Source organism: Myripristis murdjan, chromosome 15 (genome assembly GCF_902150065.1).
Source record: "Myripristis murdjan chromosome 15, fMyrMur1.1, whole genome shotgun sequence".
In the NCBI taxonomy this organism is placed as follows: Eukaryota; Metazoa; Chordata; class Actinopteri; order Holocentriformes; family Holocentridae; genus Myripristis; species Myripristis murdjan.
In genome coordinates this window covers 3,309,186-3,328,677 of record NC_043994.1, presented here as the reverse complement: position 1 = coordinate 3,328,677, position 19,492 = coordinate 3,309,186, and the positions used below count along the sequence as shown (strand labels likewise).

Here is a 19,492-nt window from a genome sequence, read left to right as displayed (position 1 = left end):
TCAGTTACCAGCCGGTTGTAGTGTTGATAAATTTTATAATATATATGTCCATAAAAACACTCCATCTTATCCATCACTGAATTGCCAGTGAAAAAAGCCAATAGCAATTGATAATAACATCAGATCAGCAGAAATATATGTCAAGTCATTTCTAAAAACAAATTGTCCGGCCTGCCTGAGGTGAAATGTCAGAAAGCTCATGTGTTGTGTGTTCCCTCCCAGGACTTTTTCCAGCAGCACTGCAGTTGTGGTGCAGCCAGCCTGGCCTTCCACGACGCGCTGAAGAGACACTCCCGAAGTGAGTTTCTGTCATCCAGCGGGACGCTCTCTGACCTGTCCACCATCCCCGAGGTCACCCGCCATCAGCCACCCATCATCTCACCCAGGAGAGGTAACTACTGCTCGCTTGCTGCCATCTTTGGTTATTCGACATCTCAGTCAGTGTGTACTATGACCCTAACCTCGATTCAAACACGGTCATCAGCACCTTATTGACGATGACTCGGTTTACCCTCATGACCACCAGCATTTCAGATTTGCAGAGGTGTGTTCTCTTCTTTCCACTGGAGCTTCCTATGGATAAATCATAGCCATAAAAAAAAATCAAAAAATGGTGAAAACAGGAAGCGCAACAGGACCAAACAGTTCACAATAAACAACAGGGAAAACTTCATTTTTTATTGCAAAGAGGTACATTATCGCTGAAGCATAAGTACATTCATGACCACAGTCAATATTAATAAATGTACATCCTCAAAAAACAATATACACTCGGATGAGAAACGTGGCACATAATCAATAAAACAAAGCCTCTGCACAAAGAACACAACATGCAGCCCAGAACTCAAAAGAAAACACTGTGGCCCCTTTGGTTGAATACTTTCTCCAGAAAACACCCAACTACGATGACCCTCATTTCTGGGCCACTGAAAATGGTCAGCCGGTCCTGGAAAAGTCTCCTCCGCTGGGATGCTGGCTGCTCCTACAGCAGGAAGCACGGTGGAAACATCTCTGAGATACTGTTAAACCCCAGGGACTGAATGAGGAGCAGGACTTATCATGAGGAAAAACCTTTAACAGGGAAAAAACCTGTCGACTGTTTGGGTTTGGAGAGAGAGAGAGAGAGAGAGAAAAAAATACTTATATATGTATACATACATTATATATGTGCTTTAGCTTTTAAAGACTGTTGCTTCATTGATGTTTTTCATTTATTTTCTCATTCAGTTTTTGGTCTATCCAACCCCACTTTTTGTCTATTCACCTCTTTTTTTCCAAGGAAGATCTGTCTGGTGGAAAGATGCCACATTTGTTGTCTGTCTACATACATATTGACTGAGGTCATGAATACACTTATACTTAAGTAAAAACATACTTTTTTTTTGCAAAAAAAAAAAAGTGTTGTTAAATGTAGTGATTCAGTCTTATGTTAGCCATACCTTTTTTCATATTTCACCATTTAGAGATTTCAAGATAATCTGTTTAATGCGATGGAGGCGCGTTGGGAAAGACTTTTCAGGTTTTTCAGCTTCAGGTTCTAACAATGTTTCAAGTTCTACCTCAATTAGTAGTCATTTATTGTGAAAATATAACATACAGCAGCGGTTACTGAGACCTTCCCATATTAACCTGACTATTTCATTACGAGCAGGATCAGCACTTAATAACCGGCTCTCGTGGGACACACACATTCACATATTAATGTTTAAGCATCAATGTTTGTCCAGTTCTTTCCTGAAATGGATCTAATAGGTTTGTTTTAAAAAAGCTTTAGCAGGACTTCAGTTTCACAACCTGACCCTGCGGCGACCCCCAGGTGTGTTTTCCAGCTTCAACGCTTTCCTTGTCATCATACGCCATTCCAGGCGATGTTAGTCACTCGGCAACGCAGTCATCTTCCTAAATGTTATTACTGTTGTGTTTTCGGAGCGGCTCACGTTGCCTGAGGTGGTGGTGGCTGACAGTTTGGTGGTCCCAGGGGGAAGATGAAATTATTACTCGAGTGGGACAAGGGGGGAATTCCTGGCATCCTGCTCATGACGGGAACATATAATGTCCCGTGGACTCTGGAATGTCTTGTTCCTTCCTGTGATGGGCAGGAAACTGGATCTGGAGAAGAGGTTGAAGTCAGGAGAGATGGGGGTCCGGCAGAGGCCCTGCAAAGTGATCGCTCTCCCAATGCTAAGGTCCAACTCAAGATCTTAGAATCACGCTCTCTTGACAGCTTCTCAACTTTTCAGTAGCAACATTTACAGAAACCTGTGGATTACAACCACGTAAAGAGAAGACAGAGAGTATTTATATTCTGGTTTCTGTGTGTGGAGTTGTTGGGAGTTGTTGCTTTCGGTAAAAATAAGGAGGCTCTCCAAAGCAAAAAACACAGATGACACAGAGCATATGAATGAACAACACTCCCTTACATGGCTGAAGCGTATTAAAGGAATAGTTTAATTTAATGCTATTTCCCTTCCCCCCAGCTGTTCTGTAGGACAGTAGTGGTGCTCTCTTCCTCTCATTGTTGCTGAGTGCTGGATACTGGCTGGATGCTCCACATGTTAACTTCTAGCCCCTTGATATTAGCATTAACCCCTTACTGCCTGAATTAATTTACAGTTATTTAAAAACAATAAATTGTTTATGTTTTTGCCTTCAAGCAGATGCTAAATTATTGGCGGTAGAGTGCTTCCGATACAATTCTTGGTATGTGTGAAATATGCATCAACAGCATCAGTGGGATACATGCACCACCTCGACTGCATTAAGACTGGAAGTGGTTTGAGGCGAATTCACGACAGTAGTATACAAGGGGTTAAAGGAATAATTCACTTGAAACTGGGCTGTCTATGTAGTGGAAAGGCACAAATATTTTTGAAATTGCTGTTATCATAACCAGTGGTATTCACGTTGGCTCAAAAGTTAGAAAACCTACAACAACCAGAGCGCAGCAGGCAGATAGCACCGCAATGTGCTGAGCTAGTCCTCAATGGGAATCATAAAAATCATATATTATATGTTTTCACGCTGTAACATTACCGTGTTAGTAACAGAACACTGTCGCTATTGCACTTACACTATGCTCAGAGGTCCATTTCGCCCCACTGACTAAAAAACATGCGGAAGTACAATGTGTAGTTTAATAGAGGCGACAGATGACGGACCTTTGCTGGCAAATGAGCGGCGAGCTCTGGTGCAGGCAACATGGAAGGACGCTAAACATTATTCATTTGCTGTTTGAAATTTGGCAAAGTATTCCCTTGACTAACATTCTTAAAAATAACTTAAAAATAACTAAAAAATAACTGCTTTAACATTTATAACCAAAGTTTGAGTTTAATGATGTGTAGAAGAATTTTTATTGCCCAGTATAAAATGCCAGTTGTATGAAAAAAAAAAAAAAAAAAAAAAAAAAGGTTGAGCACTGGAGGCCTTTGCTTTTTGTTTTTAGTGCAAACTGGTGGCATCCTCCATCTGCTTTTTCACGAATGCACCTCTACCTCAGGACAAATGCTGCTAGGCTGTTCAACAACACGAATGATACCTATTGGGGACCTGACCCACAGTTCACTGCAAAATAATTCACCTGGTTCAACTTAAAAACTTAAGTGCAATTGCTGCCTTAAAAATGTGAGTAAACACAACTTGAAGATATGTTTTGTTTCAACTCAAAAGATTAAGTTATACAAATTTTAAACTAATGATCATTTGTTATTAAAAACTGATTTCCACAATATTGCAACTCATAATTTCAAGTTGAGATACCTTTAAACTGTTTTTATACAAATTACCATTTCATGTTACTTTACTCAGATTTTAATGCAGCAATTGAACTGAAGTTTTCAAGTTAAGTGGACTAAGGTTTGTAATTGTTATTCCTATTCTTGACAAATAATAGTAAGTTTGCCAGTTTCCTTAAACTTCACACTGAATCAACTTACAACTCATCTGCTCAAAAACATAACATTAATATGAACAACACATTTTTACAGGCTCTACTTACAGCCTTCATCTCATCTCCTTCAAATACACATTCACCTGATGATTGATGAGATGCATGCCTAAAGGCCAATGTAAATTAAAACTTTATCACAACACCAGTAAAAATGTCAGAGTGAGACTGTTTGTATTCATGTTAACAAGAATTTTTCAACAGAACATTGAACAAGAAAGCAATGAGTAAGAAAGTAATAACCAGCCAGTCAAAGTGAACTGCTTTATTTCCTGAGACTGTGCTGTACAAGGTTTGTACAAGTTCATTAAACGTTCACAAAACATCCAGTATGACACATTGTAACTGCCTCTCTCGGTCTCTGTGTTCTCCTGCTGCAGATGTGAGGAGTGAAGGTTTATGCCAGCCACTGACTCCAGTACCACTGTGGAGGAGAGGGCTGAACCGGAGGAGTTACACTGAGGGGGAGGTCCGCTTCCTTGGTGACAGCACCGAAGGGCTCTCCATCCCCCAGCGAAGGGTGAGTCATGTTCACATGTTACTAATCTCAAAAAGGCCTGCTGTAAATGAAATGTCAACCAAAAAGAGGAAATTTGACACTCACCCATTAAGATACTCTCCCTCCCAAAGCCAAACAGCTTTCGGTTTTGATCACTAATGTACTCCCTGGTATATGTTTATCACATTCACGGCAAATTTGATCAAATACTCTGATTGTCTGGCATTATTCATTGTTAATTACATAGTCAGAGTATAGCTAGGTGTTAAAAAGTGAGAGATTTGCTAGTAAGAGCAAGGTAGACCAACACTTGTGTGTACATTTATGCAGCAAATTGCAACTCTTTATGTTTAAAATTCATATTTTTTGAAATCCACTTCCTGGTCTGTGGAAAAAGAGCATTGCATTCATGTGCTTTATAACTCAGACACAGAAAGGCTGCAGTCATGAGCTTAATAAGTTAACAAACGTTAGTCGACACTGTTAGGTTTTTCACTGTCTAAACAAAACAGTCATAGCAGAATATAGTGCATTGGGGACTAAACATATCAAACATGACTTTATGTTTGAACTTTTACGCTGCGGTTCACTGAGGTTTTATCAGAACACATTTATTGCCATTCACAGACGTGAGCTGACATTTTGAATTGTCAATCTCGGCCAATTCGAGTTACATGTAGAATCCCGGTTGTTGTACCACTTGGCGGGCTGCTCATGTGCACCTCCTGCTGGGAAACTGGAATGTGTTGCAGTAATCCTGACACCACATGAACAGGGCATGAGGCAGGAGAGAGCGAGAAGGAGACCGACCTCTGTGACGACAAGCCTTGGGTTGTGCTTTCTGTCAGGCATGGAATTTGATATGTGGCATTTAAAACATTTTCTGAATTTCACAACTGACTTTGTGTCTTATCAAAGACTTTCATTCTTATCTGGGAAAAATTTACTTTTGCGCAAACTGTACTGCAAACATTACATGCTGCTTTGGACAACAAGAAATGGATGATATGTCCTTCAGTTTAAAGAAAAATGGCCCAGCAGAGCCAACAAGGACCCACTCAGGTGGTTCTGACAAATGGAAATCAACACCACTGCTGTTCTGGCTGAACTGAATTCATTGCACTGGGTCTTTAAGACTCTCCCCATCCCTACCCTTGACCCAACACACACACACACACACACACACACACACACACTGCACTGACTCACTTAAAGCTGCTCAGTACCTACATCCTCTGACTGCCATCCAAATGGCAAAAAGTAACACAGAAGATATTGTTGTTGTCAGGGAAAAACCCTCCAAAACATCAGCTTTTTTGAATTTTGTATTTTGCTATTTGTGAATTTCGTATTTTGCTATTTTGCACTTATTTTAACTTATTTTAACTTATTTTATCTCATATCTATTTCAACACCAATGTGAATTGCTGTCTGAGTGGAAGTGTGGTTATTGTTTTTATGTTTTGATGAGATACTGGATCTATCTATCTATCTATCTATCTATCTATCTATCTATCTATCTGCCTACCTACCTACCTACCTACCTACCTACCAAGAAAGCAAGCCATGTATTGGCATGACCAACATATATTTTTGAGTATATCCAAAGGGTTTTGAAAGTTCCTCATTGGCATTGTTGAATTAAAGGACCATCCTTCAGGTGAAGTTAAAACAAGAAAATCACATGAATTGGATTTAGGATTAGGATTTCACAAAATTAAATTAGGAACACTATATTTTGTAAAGAATTAACTGTTAGCCACAGATTATTCTCTCATGTATTGATGTGATGTTCTTTTCAATGCTGATTAATTTAAGACATAAGCTTTAAATTTTCACTGATGTCAGAGGAGAAGCTCAGTATTTGGTAAATTATTATTATCATTCGATTATTATTAGATGACCATTCTTTGCTTTCTTTGTGGACAGCTGAGTGAAAATTACACATGGGGCCGAGTCAAAGACCTGGTGAAGAAGACTAAGCTGAGAAACCAGGGCAGGCTGGGACTGACCTCCACCTCGCTGAAGATGTCCTGTCCGCAGCTCTACAGGTGAGCAAACTGCACTACTCAATACAGTATACGACCGCTTTCACTGTTTTAACCACAAAAAAAAAAAAAAAAAAAAAAACTGGCCTGTGGACTAAAATAGTTCCCACCTTTTCAGTTGGTCTTTCATTTGTCCACAATGTGTGAGACATCCTGTGAGAAATGATGCATCTCTTACTGATCAGAGCCCACAGTTTACATTGTCCTTTTTGTAGATGGTCCTTCATGGACCCATGTCTCTACGTTCCATGTCACACATTCAAAGCTCATTGTTAAAGCAATAGAACATGAAAGGCCGTGTGTTATAGTAAATAAAATCATGGCTGTGATCTGGTCACAGGCACAAGCTGAAGGCGATCATCATAGCTGCTGAGTATTCTATTGCTTTTATCTCAAATGAAACACTGAATTAAAGTTTGGATAACCATTTTTAATGCTCCGCCAAAAAATATAGCTTCCAAAGCTAAAACTTGTTTAGCAACATATACCAGTCTGATGTTCAGACATGCAACTTTACATCTTTCACCGCCTGAATGAAACGTTATGAATGTAACATTTGCTGAAAACTGCATGGCTACATGCAGCTACATTAGTCATGGTTTCCCTTTTTAATTTTTAAATGTTTTTTGCTCAATAGCAAAGACATTCCTTGGTTGGTTTTGAAAACAGACCTGGGATAAATTGATGGCTGAGCTGGCCAGTGTCTTTCCTAGGTTTGCAGTATTTCCAATCAGGCCCATAAATTGTATGTTTTTCTACATTCCTATATACAGCCCATCTTTGTTGTACAATCTGAAAAGATTAGGCCTGAACAATAATGTATTCCTTGGTCATTTCCTTGCACGTCACCGCTCAACAATTCAAGGTTATAACTGAATGCTGGAACATGACCAATTCACACATCTACACTTTAGCAAAGCCATTATTTCTTTCATCATCATTGGTTAGTTTGCCTGTTACTGCTCCATGACCTCACACAAGAAAATTACACTCCTTCCTGAAAACTACTGTGTCTTTTCTCAGAAAGAGGAGTTTGATGTCTTTGGCAGCTTGTTGAAATGTGTTTCTTCTCTAAAATAACCAGATTCTTGCCTGTTTAAAAGGAAAAAAAAGATTAACTGCACTTCATCATCATCCATTTTAAATGGATGTCTTGCTTACATCTTTATTATCATTTTAACATAACACTTTAAAAAAACAGACACTTACAACAAAGTCTGCTAGTTCTTCTCAAACAGACACATTTTCTATCTGAATATTTTTATCCAAATGAAAAATATTGAAAAAATCAAACCCTGTTTTTGAGCTCTCAGAAATTAAACCACTTTTGGCAGGTGTCTTTTCTTGCATATACACGGGACAAAATATAATATTATCAATGGGTTACACTGCCCTAACCCTAACCCTAACCCTAACCATTCCTAAAGACCATTAAGAAAAATATTAATGAAGATGTTAATTGCTGTAAAAGTAATACATCATGTTGCTGAAATGGAAAGACATCATCCATCAGAGTCTGGTCACGCTGGTCTAAACAGTGTGAGGAAATGACAAGTTAAAAATCTCTAATCTCTTTCCAAACTCTTTAAAGAAACCCAGATTTTTCTGTCCTCGCCCATACACTGTCTGTGTTTGTGGTGGATGTTGGTGTCTGGTACTTCTGGGCAGAGCTTCAAAGCCACTGCAAAGGAGCTGCTGCTGACCACCCTCATTTGTTGAACAAAACAAAACAAAACTGTCTGAAAGTGAAGGAATGTCAGTTGTTTTACTCCAATGAATTCAATTTAGCATGAGTGCAGAGCAGAGGGAGAAAAAAAGGACTTTGCGGTTATTTTGTGGTGGACAGCGTTGACAACTTTGGTGACTTTGGGCGATGAGCAAACTGTGACAGGTTCCTGGCAAATGCAGTCAGACCTACTCCCTCCATTTTTGTTGGGCAGACAGGCATGTCTCTAGACGAGTTGCGGTATTCCTTTGTTTGAGAGGTTGTAGTACATAGGAATCTGGTGGGAGGTTGCTGGAAAGAACAGTTCTCTCTCTGGCCCTTCAGCATTTTCTTCTATCCCGACTGGGGCTTGGCACCGACCCAGATGGCCAGAGGAGGGGGTTGGACGGTCAGGCCTGAGGTATGCCTGGAGGAGTAGAAGAATTCCCCCAGGGATTTAAACTGCGGTCTGGAGAGATATGGCTGCTGTCCAGGATTCATTAGAAGGAACACTGCCTTCCAGCAGACAAAATCACGCTGGCCTGCCACAGTGGTTATGTCAGCCCAAGATAGAATGACAATAAATGCACTCTCAAACTCTTTTTCTCGACTGGCTATGCTGCTTTGATGCACAATGATCAAAGGGAACCCCTGAAACACAGACTGTCTCCCTGAAACACTGTAGAAGCCCAGTAGCTGTAGCAATAATGGTGTTTCTTATCCTCCACAGGCCTGATCTGGGACCAGTAGAACTTCCTGCCAGAAACAGGAACTCTATGATCGCCTTAGGCCACCAGAGCAAACTGGACTTCCCTTGGCTACAATAACCACAAAGGTAGAGTAATTTTGCTGACCTGTGCCATAAACTGAGGGGTGTTATGACACCCAACATCTATTAAGACTGTGTAAGCTGAATTAAAGCTATGTAGTTAGAACAGAGAACCTGGTACAAGCCGGTGTATTACTTCATTTAAAATAGTTCCTGTGTAATTAAAACAGTGGAAATGGAGTATAGGCTTGTCTGTTACTTGGAGAGTAAAATGTTTCCTTTTGTTTGCCATAAAGCAACAGCCTTTGTGCTGGAAAGCAGTCCGGCAGATTTCCCACCCAACCCAGCCAAAATAACAACAAAAAGCTGTTTAATTTCCTCAAAAAATGGGGAGTGGGACTTATGTGTTGTCTTACCATCACATGGATTAGCAATACAGTGGTCCCTCGTTAATTGCAGGAGTTACATTCTAAAAATAACCCGCAATAGGCGAAATCCGCGAAGTAGTCAGCTTTATTTTTTACAATTATTCTAGATGTTTTAAGGCTGTAAAAGCCCTCACTACACACTTTATACACTTTTCTCAGACAGGCATTAACATTTTCTCACTTTTCTCTCTTGTTTAAACACTCTCAAAGTTCAAACCTTTGTAGAAAAATAAGTCCAGAAAAAAAAAAAAAACATGCAAAATTGCACTAAAAAAATCAGCGAAACTGCGAGGCCGCGAAAGGTGAACCGCGTTATAGCGAGGGACAACTGTATAAATAGCCCTATGTCACTGCATGGCACCAGTACATGCAAACTAACAGATGAAGAAAAGAGCAGCACTCCCGTCATGTGACATTATCAAAACTCATTTGCATACAAAAATGAGAATGGGAAATTCATTCACAGTTAGTCAACATAAACATATTCACACTTATGCAGTTTTTACAATGTTTTGTGACTCATATACCGGCCAACAACAGAATCGATTTATACAATAGTGATCTGCACAACTAGAGAGCAACAGCGTGCCTCACTTAGAGCTGTACTTGGCTTTTGAAAACCAAATAAATACCAAAGTGCTGTTGTGATAAATTGTCTGTCTTTATTGCCTCAAAATATTGCCTTCTTATTAAGGTTTCCATCAAACTTGGGATGTCCGCCCCCTCCGCATGAGACAGACTCGTGCATGAAAAGTTCAGTGCGGAGGTGGAGAGCATTTCAGTGCGACACTGTGATTTACCTCACGTTTATCTGCCGAGCTTCTTCACAAAGGTGAAGAGGCAGCACTTTTTCGAGAGTCTGCCCACACTGAGTGTCTCTGTCTGCTACACAGATATGATCCAGATGGCCTCGCCCGGGAAGAGGAGGACGACACCGTCAAGTTGCACAGAGACTCAAGACTGGAAGAGAAATGGCAGTGAATGACCGCAGATGGTGCGAAAAAGAATGAAGAAAAAGAAAGGATCAACGCGGAGGACTCTTAAAAACGTTCTAATTTGAGGGATGATGTTGCACGTGAGGGAATATTTACTGTAAATTGCAGTGTACATGGAAATTATCCTAAGTCTGATGTTTTTCTTGTTGTTTTTTTTTTTTCAGTGATGCTGATGTTATAAAATTAAGATGGTGACGGCTACTACACAGTATCCAAAACGAGACATTTTTAGAACTGCATTACACATGGTAGCCGTTTTGTTTTGTGCCTTAGATATTGTAATATTCATTCACCTGGTAAAATTGCCTTTATTTTAATATTCATGATTTTTTTTTTTTTTTATACAATTTACACCAGAACAGGTTTCCATTAGAGTGCTGCAAAGTGTAGATAAAACTACACTGACCCAACTAATGTGAAACATGCACATATTTCATACCTGTACCATTACAGGTATGTGTTATCTTGTTAATGTGTTAATGTACTATACACAAGTGGAGGACTGGATTGTACAGTGCCCGTGTGCATGTGTGTGTGTGTGTGTGTGTGTGTATGTTGTGGAACTCAAGTGCATGTTGAGTGCCTGTGGAGTAAGTGTGTTTAACAGTGGAGGAGACAGGCCCTGGTGAATTCCAGTGTTTATGGTTAATACATCATGTTAACGTATGAGTTTAAGATGACACGTCAGATAGCGAGCGCTGCCTCACCGCAGGCTGCCGTCTGATCTTACATAACGTTGGACATACTTCTAATATGTTATCATTTTTCTCCAGATATGAAATTCTCGGCCATCAGTCAAACAGTAGGCTGCCGTAACATTTTCTTTTTTAATTTTCCACCCATAAATGCTGATGATAGGAGGCCGCTGGGAAACATTCATCTTTTGATATTACTAGCAGGTATATTTCACGGCTGAGACGTGCTTTAATGCACACATGTGGAGCAAAGCTTGCGCCTGACAAGTTAAGCATTAAGATTTTTTTTTTCTTGCACACGTTGCATCACTGACATTCTCTTGTCTCACTGCAGACAAGATGCAGGAATCATGAGTTATAATAATCCAGAGAGCGGAGGCTGAGCACCACTCGGTTCAAATTAAAGTAATAATCTACAAAGTTTTCATATGAATGCATCTTTTGATGCTCTCTGTTACTGGCTAATATTTAACATTCATTCAGTTTACAGCCAGTTCATGAAAGCTTTTCCACTTGCTATTTTCTCCATTCACTTCCACAGCAAAACAGCCCCCAAAATAATAGTTTTAGCAGACTAACATGTGTGAAAAAAGGGAATTATGTCAATATAAAAAAACACAAGTTCTGGTACCCATTTTTTTTAATATATATATATAGGCTAATTACAATTATTTGTTACAGTACTGTCATTTCTACATGGTGCTAGGTACCTGCAGATGCTACCTGCTGGATATACTTTCCAGTTCAGATGAGAAAAATGACAAAAAAGAGCTGTTTTATCTCCCCAAAAATGGCCACTGGGACTTGCTGTTCTTTATATTGGTATAAACTTGCCGATATGAATACACTACTGTGCATCAGCAGACCTCTGGTCCACAGGATGAGATGTATTTGACATTTCTGGTTTGTTTGGAATAGATGGAAGAGGAGATGGCTAGTTAGCAGGAGCAGTGATGGCCACCGTGGCTGAACAGACAAAGAACAAAAGTCACTCCCCACCTCAATGTTGTGCTTTAGCACTCCAGACGGAGACAAAAGACAATTCCCCAGTGTCACTTTAAAGGGCCTCTTCTCCACCAAGCTTATGTAATTCTATTTTCACACAGAGATGACACTGTTGAGAGTCCAGAGAGCTTTCAGTTGCTTGTGTTAAAGCAACAGATCAGCAGCAGCTGCTCTTCTCCAAGCCGAGCCAAGATGCTAAGACAAGATGCTTCCAGTTTACAAGGCATTAATCCCATGAACAAACTAAATATAGTGATATTTTACTGGTATTATGAGAATAGTACAATACCAAGCGGTACTTGTGCTATCACAATGTACTCCAAAATAATCATAACAATGTAGTTATACTGTACTATAGAGTTCTTCCTTACCGCTGAATACTCAAAACTAAAAGGGATATATGTTTGATTTTTAAAGGCAATAAGATTTTTTTTTTTTTTTTTTTTTTTAATGTAAATTACAACTGATGTTTTTCAGTATGGGATTTTACTGTTTGACATAAGACACCAGTATCTGTGTATGTATTTTGTATTTCAGTATGCATATTGCATCATTATTCAAATTTATTTTTCAAAATAAAGTTGAATCAACGTCAGTTGATGTTTATGTCAGGTATGATTTTGTTATTGCTGTTGATTTTGATTCTATCATTCAGTTGATAACAGGCACTACTGTGCTGATACCATGTGTAGCATCTGACTTGAACTTCCAAGCACGGAGAAACCTTTGAAACCTGGGCCAAGTCACTTCTTTATGCTCAAAATCATTGTATATTTCAAATTAAATCACAATAAAATTACATAAAAATATGCAAAAAATCTGAAAAAATACATGAAAAACTTGCCATGAAAATGCCACATTACAAAAAATAATGATAATAATTCTAAATAAACTACAAGAAAATTACTATTAAATTAAAAAAAAAGCCCCATAAAATGTAAATACAATTAAAGTTAAGGGTAATAAAACCTCCTAATTAAAAAAAATAGGGGACCAAAAGGGAAATCAGATGACCATGTAAAGAGGAGGAAGAAGCTGTGACATGTTAAAATTTATAAAATAAACCCATTTTTCCTTCAGTAACACCTAGTTTAGGTGTACTGGCGACATGATGCACCCCTGGAAAGAGATTTATAATTCCCCCAAAGCCAGCAAACCATTAGTGCCCCCTGAGTCGCTCCACTGGTGCATTTTACTGACACTCTTATCTTGAAAGATGTAGTGAGAGCACAAGGTCAGCCACCGCTGAGCACTGATTCAGACTGGGGGACATTATAGTTACATAAAATCCTCCCACACCACACTGGAATGATTTCCCTGGTCAGACATCTGATATAATGATAACACACACACACATACCCACCAGCTGCGTTCAGGGAGAAAAAGCCATTATATCAGAGGTGGAGCACGCGGACAGGTTCGTAGCAGGACAACATCATCATCAGCCCACAACCCATGACACAGAAAAGCCCCTGTCATAAAGGTAAGAGCATTATTAAAAACGGTATTGCATTAAACTATTGTTACCACCACCGCTTCCACTCCTAATAATATTCATCCCAGAGATTCACTGTTATCATTAATATTTAGTGGTGGTCAAACATGCACTTTGGCCCTCCTTGTGCTTCATTCTATGTCTGCTTGCAGTCTTGTGTTACTGTATCATAACCATATTGACATCTTGTGGTGGCTACCTGTAATGCATTCAATGCACGTGACTTTACCCTTACTGCCCTGTGTCCAGGTTATGGTTCAAATGGATGCTTTTGTTTGTTTGTCTTTTTCAACACTATATGTGATCAACTGATCAAGGCGTATTGGGGCCATTGTAGGGGGATAAAAAAAAATTATGGAGCTGGGGGAGGGAGGGTAATATTCTGAGGGGAAAAAAAATCACAATATTATCATCAGGATCTGAACTTTGAAGAGACATTGCTGTGACTTGGGCCTATTTCTAATAAAATAAGAAAAACAAATTTCCAAGGTGTTTTTCTTATAAATTTACCACTTTAATCTAGATCTAGAATTTTTTTCTTATTCTCTGTCATTTTTTCCTTAAAATGGCTGTTATACACCATCATATAACTTCTACTCACTTAAACATGAGCCAGGACTCATCACAGTCATGCTTTTTGTATCCCTTAATGGATCTTTTGTTATCAACCAGAATCCTGCCAAACTCCAAAAATGAAATAAAACATGCATCACATTTAATTTAGGAATGCTACAGTATTAGGCATATGACTATTTAATTGTCAGGAAAGTACAGTAAGAATGCATCATGGTTCATTTGGTTTAGGAACCCTGAGAAACTCAAAGATCAGGCAAAAATCTTTTTATTCGGAGGCATGTGCTTTGCCTTCAAAGTTAGTTAGGTAGAAGTTAGAATGTTAGGGGAAAAAAACATTTTTTTGTCACAACACATGCATATTCTGTATTTGCAGGTTGTGACACTACATCAGACTTGCACTGAGTGAAAGACTCAATTTTATAAGAATTTACCTGGAATTCAGTGGCACATGTTTAGGGTCTTTGGAAACCTCAGGATCTCCAACTGAATTTAAAATAAAATTCTGTGGGTCTGAACAAAGTTGTGCCGTGCAGCGATGGACTGGCACAGTTGTAGAGGGTAAAGTTGTATTGAGCTGGCGCCACTAGTGCAAGAAAAGCTCTGTTCTGTTTTCTCGGTGCTGTTGGAGATGTGAGGGCTGCACACAGTTTGCTGTTGGGATTTTGTTGCATTCTCACACCTTAAACAATGAACTCATAAAATATGCCAAAGCAGCGCTGCAGCCGGCATCTAGGTAGTGAGTCAGGGGAAGCAGTGTTATGGAGGGAATATTTCTGGTCTCCACGATACAGTTCACATTACCAATGTTTTGTGCTGAATTATGTTCACACATAACTTCATATAATTTTATTTGCCCTCACTATATTGCTTTCTTTGTACCATCTGTCTGTTAAATAGGTCTAAATGTAATGTTTTTCAGAAAATATAATTGATTCATGTTTCTGTTGAAGCATGATGTGGTCAGCACTACATCACTGAATAGAGCATGTTAAAACCTTGCTGAGATAGCACTGATGTAATAAATTTAACAGCATTGCTCTCCCTTCCCTCTTGGCGGGCCTCTGTGATTCCTGGGTAATTTGCCAGCTTTTCAACATGAGTTTTTCCCATACCATACCAAAAGCCCTCAGTACTCTGGGAATGACAAATAACAGTCAAACAAACACTCCTGCTATGGCAGAATTCCAACTTTGGACAGACTGAACATTTATTGTTCGCTTTGGGGGGAAAATAAGAGAGCGTATTGTTTGCCAGAATCCACCTCCAGAGGAATTCAGGAACAAATGTGTGAGATGCATAGAAATTTCAGAACATAATTTGTACACCCACTGGGCTATTACACCCACTATAGCACATTGCAAGCAGTGTGAGGCTAAAGGATAAAGGGTTCATTCAGTGATGGAAAAGAAATCAGTTACTACAGACCAAATTTGACCAAGATAAAAAATCTGATAAATTGGCATGGGTATTATTGATAGCTCATGTAGCTTAATCACACAAGGCTGAGGAGTGACTTTGTGTTAAAATGAACAAATCCAGTTAGAGAGTCTCTCTCAAGAGGTTTGATTCTTACTCTGGCACTACAGGAGACAGGATATGCATGCATTATATCATAGGTTGTTATATGTATAAAGAATACACACGTTTAATAGATTACCCCACTGGTCAACTTAACAATTCAGCGATGAAAACATAGATGGCAAAGCCAACCCTGCGACCCTGGTAGATCTCTGGCTCCAGAGCTCCTTGCTAACACTTCATCCTACACTAAAGTCCCTTTCACACGTGGCAACCTTTAATATCGCCCTGTTAACTCTACTGGCAGTACTACAGTGGTTGTTTACAGTGGCTGTTCCCCTGCTCACACTTTAGTATCTGTAAGATGTTCATGTACAATGTGTTAATTCATGTCAGCACAGTCCTGGAATGGTGATGATGATGCATTTAGTGCATGCAGTTGAAGATGCTGCTGAGGTCCTTTGGCTGGGTGCCAAGTTTCTCCTGCTTTTATTCATGTGCATAAAAGTCTCCCTGTGTCTCAGTGTGAAAATTTTAAAGAACAAAACAAAACAAACAACTAAATGCAGCCAAGGGCAAGGTCCAACTGAAATATGCCACCAGAGCCTCTTGTAAATATGCTTTAACCAGGAATCTTATGACTACTGGGGGAAACTGCAGTATCAGCTTTTCCATAATATTAACCCTGGCTTCTGTTGAAATGATCTGGGCCTAGAAAATAAGCAAAATATTTCTGGGTGAAGCTGAAGGTGTGAAAGGAACGAGCTGTGTGATAGTAGGCTCCATGCTAACACTTTAATGTAGGCCAGCACATGTGCTGTAGACACACAGCCTTAGTACAAATGACTTTATATATCTATATAAAAAATGGAAGTCAATGACCAAATTCCCCATGAATGTAAGTGCTTGTAATATGATACTATAAATCATATATTAAACACACACACGCATGCACGCACACACACACACACAAACACACACACACACACACACACACACACACACATACATATACATATAATTCCAACTACACAAGTAACTACATAGAACATAAACTCTAAAAGTCCTTTGTTATAACCTACCCATTCTGGTGGCATTTATTTATTTATTTATTTTTTCAGGGGGTATTTTCTGTGTACTGCCACTACTACTACTGCTACTAGTACTAGTTTTTACACAATTAGTACAAATATTGACAGAAAAAAAAAGTTTTTTCCTGTAAAAAGCAAAGCTATCTCAGCATCTCTTTTCAGTATTATATCAAATTGTAGCACATTTTATTCTGCAAAATTTCAGAAAATAGGTGAAACGCACCTTTACACTTGTGTATGCAGTGAAGTAACTAATAAACATGATTTGATTTCAACATTTAAAATCAAATGAGTGACCAGACTGACATCTCAGTGGTCACTTTTGCATGGCTTGAATGCAGTCACAAGGGGGCACCATTGCTTTCCAGGAAAAAAAAATAAATAAATAAAGGGAAAAAAGCAGTACAACCAACAAACAAACAAACAAAAACAGCTGCACAGTTGGATCAGATTTTTAAAATCATTATGAAAATTATTTTTATTGTGGGTTTCAGAGGAGGGTTTTAGTGTCTTGTGGTCTGAATGCTGTTTAAAAGACTGACACTGACAGGAACAAAATTGGGTTGAGGTAACACTGAATACTTTTTGTGGGGTTTTGTCTCTACCAATACTACTACTACTACTCATTTCAATTGATTTTAATGTCACTATGACTACACATGTAAAAACTGATGATTTATTGTGTAAAGAATTCTCAGCATCAAATTTTGGTATTAGGTTGTATACTAACATATTTGATTATATATTTGGCAGTACATTAGGGTATATTTAAACTGTTACACTGAAATGACCAAAAAAATCAAAAACAGGAAGACGTCATTTTTGCATGGCTAATCTTAAGCGTATTTTCAAATGTGAGCCAAAGTGTTCCTATCTTAAACATCGGCAATAGGTCAATTTAGCACTTGAAGTCAATCAATCCTTTGCGTTGATTAAAGTCTATTTCTGTTGCCCGGCAACAATGCATGGAGTAGCTCTTCAACACCTGACTCATCCAGGAAGAGAGTTTAGTCTGTGTTACAGAGAGATTTAAAGGCAAGTACCACAAAGCCAGTGGCATGTGGGAGGCCAGGGGAGACACACGCACACACACACACACACACACACACACACACAATGGCCACTAGAATATCCAATATGCCCTTACTGGATTTTCAATATGATTTGTCTAACTGCATCTTCTCAATTTTGGAATTCTTCTACAACACCTTAGATATTGGTCTGTATGTACAAGCTCATGTTTTCAAACCAATAATCTCTCAGTTAGAACTAACTAGTCTGAGCATGTTGGAAGTTGCCTATAGCTGGTATTTTATTCAGTGTCTTTAAATATGACCATTTTCATGCCAAAATAGTCATATTTTATTCTTGCCAGGTGGAGAGGTCTGTCAATTTAGGATTTAGGCCATCAGGGGACACTAAAACTCTCTACTGAAACCCAGATTAATAAAGTCGTTAGCAGCCCTTTAAGGTTGGCTCACCCACCACCTCACCTCTATACATCACTGCCTTAATGGATAGGATTGGTATTGTTCAGCCCTGGATGTGTGAAAATCTCAATTCCTATCATTTGTAATGATGCATCACTGCTAGCTCTAGTGAGGAGTCACTCTGACACTCTGCTTCTTGCTAGCCTTCAGCACAGTCCAACACGGCAACCAAATTCCTTTTAGCATTTCTCATAACACATTGCCTTCTATACATTCCCACTTACTTCTTTTACTTTTCTTCTTTTATTTCTAATTCCACTGATTCATGGTGTTGACGTAGGAATTAGATGCTAGAGGAAAATTTCTTCTTGTAAGCTTTCATTCATCCCAAGTGGACAGCATGAATGCCATGCTGTCACAGGTCAAAATTTACAAGGCAGATGCTCCAAAGTCAAAGGTCAACTAAACGCAGCATTAGCTAAGTTCATTAGTTGTGTGGATGTATACGAAGCAATGTTTTATTGTAATTGCTAAATAGGATTATTTTACCAATCTAATGTTCAGCCAAAAGAAGCGAGGGCTGGCAAAGCGCTTCAGTCAGATATGGAGCTAATGCAGTCAGATTTGGACTTCCTCACATCAGCTCTGCTACTACAAGCCTCCAAAGTGGACATTTTTGGTAAGTGAGCTCTTCAGCAATGTTAGCTGTAAAGTTACACAGTGGGGTCGCCTAGGGCCAGGAACACCAACCTGTGCACTTCCTAGATCGACTACAAGAAAGCCTACGACTCAGTGCCACACACATGGATACTGGAATGCTTGAAGCTGTACAACATCAACGGGACCCTAAGAGCCTTCATCAAGAACTCGATGTGGATGTAGAGGACAACTCTAGATGTAGAGGCTAACTCAAAGCCAATTGCACAAGTTAGCATCAAGTGCGGCATATACCAAGGAGATCCTCTGTCCCCTCTGCAATCCCTTTAAAGTTTTTTGACAGGCTTAAAATAATTGCCATATTGGACTGTGTTGGAGGACAGCAAAAAGCTGCAGCAGGGTGGTCAGTCTCTCCTCACTCAAGCCGACAGTGAGGTTAAATATATTTTTAATAAATATAAATGTGTAAACAGCCATACCAATAAAGTCACCTTACTGAATTAATGAGGATTCTGATTTCCATGTGAGAACTAGCTGGAACAAGCACGGAATCACATCCTTGGTTATATCTCATTGGAATGCGAGTAGCAGCATCCAGGCATCATATGGTACTTTGAGGAGACGTAAGCAGGATC

At 39.2% G+C, this 19,492-nt stretch overlaps 1 protein-coding gene across 1 annotated transcript in view; it reads left to right on the top strand.

Moving 5' to 3' along the window:
• LOC115373173 (uncharacterized) overlaps nt 1–11,842 on the top strand; it is a 42,526-nt gene extending 30,684 nt beyond the window's left edge. The window contains exons 4-8 of the mRNA XM_030071452.1: nt 223–391; nt 4,327–4,466; nt 6,375–6,496; nt 8,929–9,033; nt 10,289–11,842. Of these exons, the coding sequence (XP_029927312.1) occupies nt 223–391; nt 4,327–4,466; nt 6,375–6,496; nt 8,929–9,025 (528 nt within the window). The 3' untranslated portion in view covers nt 9,026–9,033; nt 10,289–11,842. The remainder of the gene's footprint in view (nt 1–222; nt 392–4,326; nt 4,467–6,374; nt 6,497–8,928; nt 9,034–10,288) is intronic.
• Nucleotides 11,843–19,492: the final 7,650 nt, after the last annotated feature.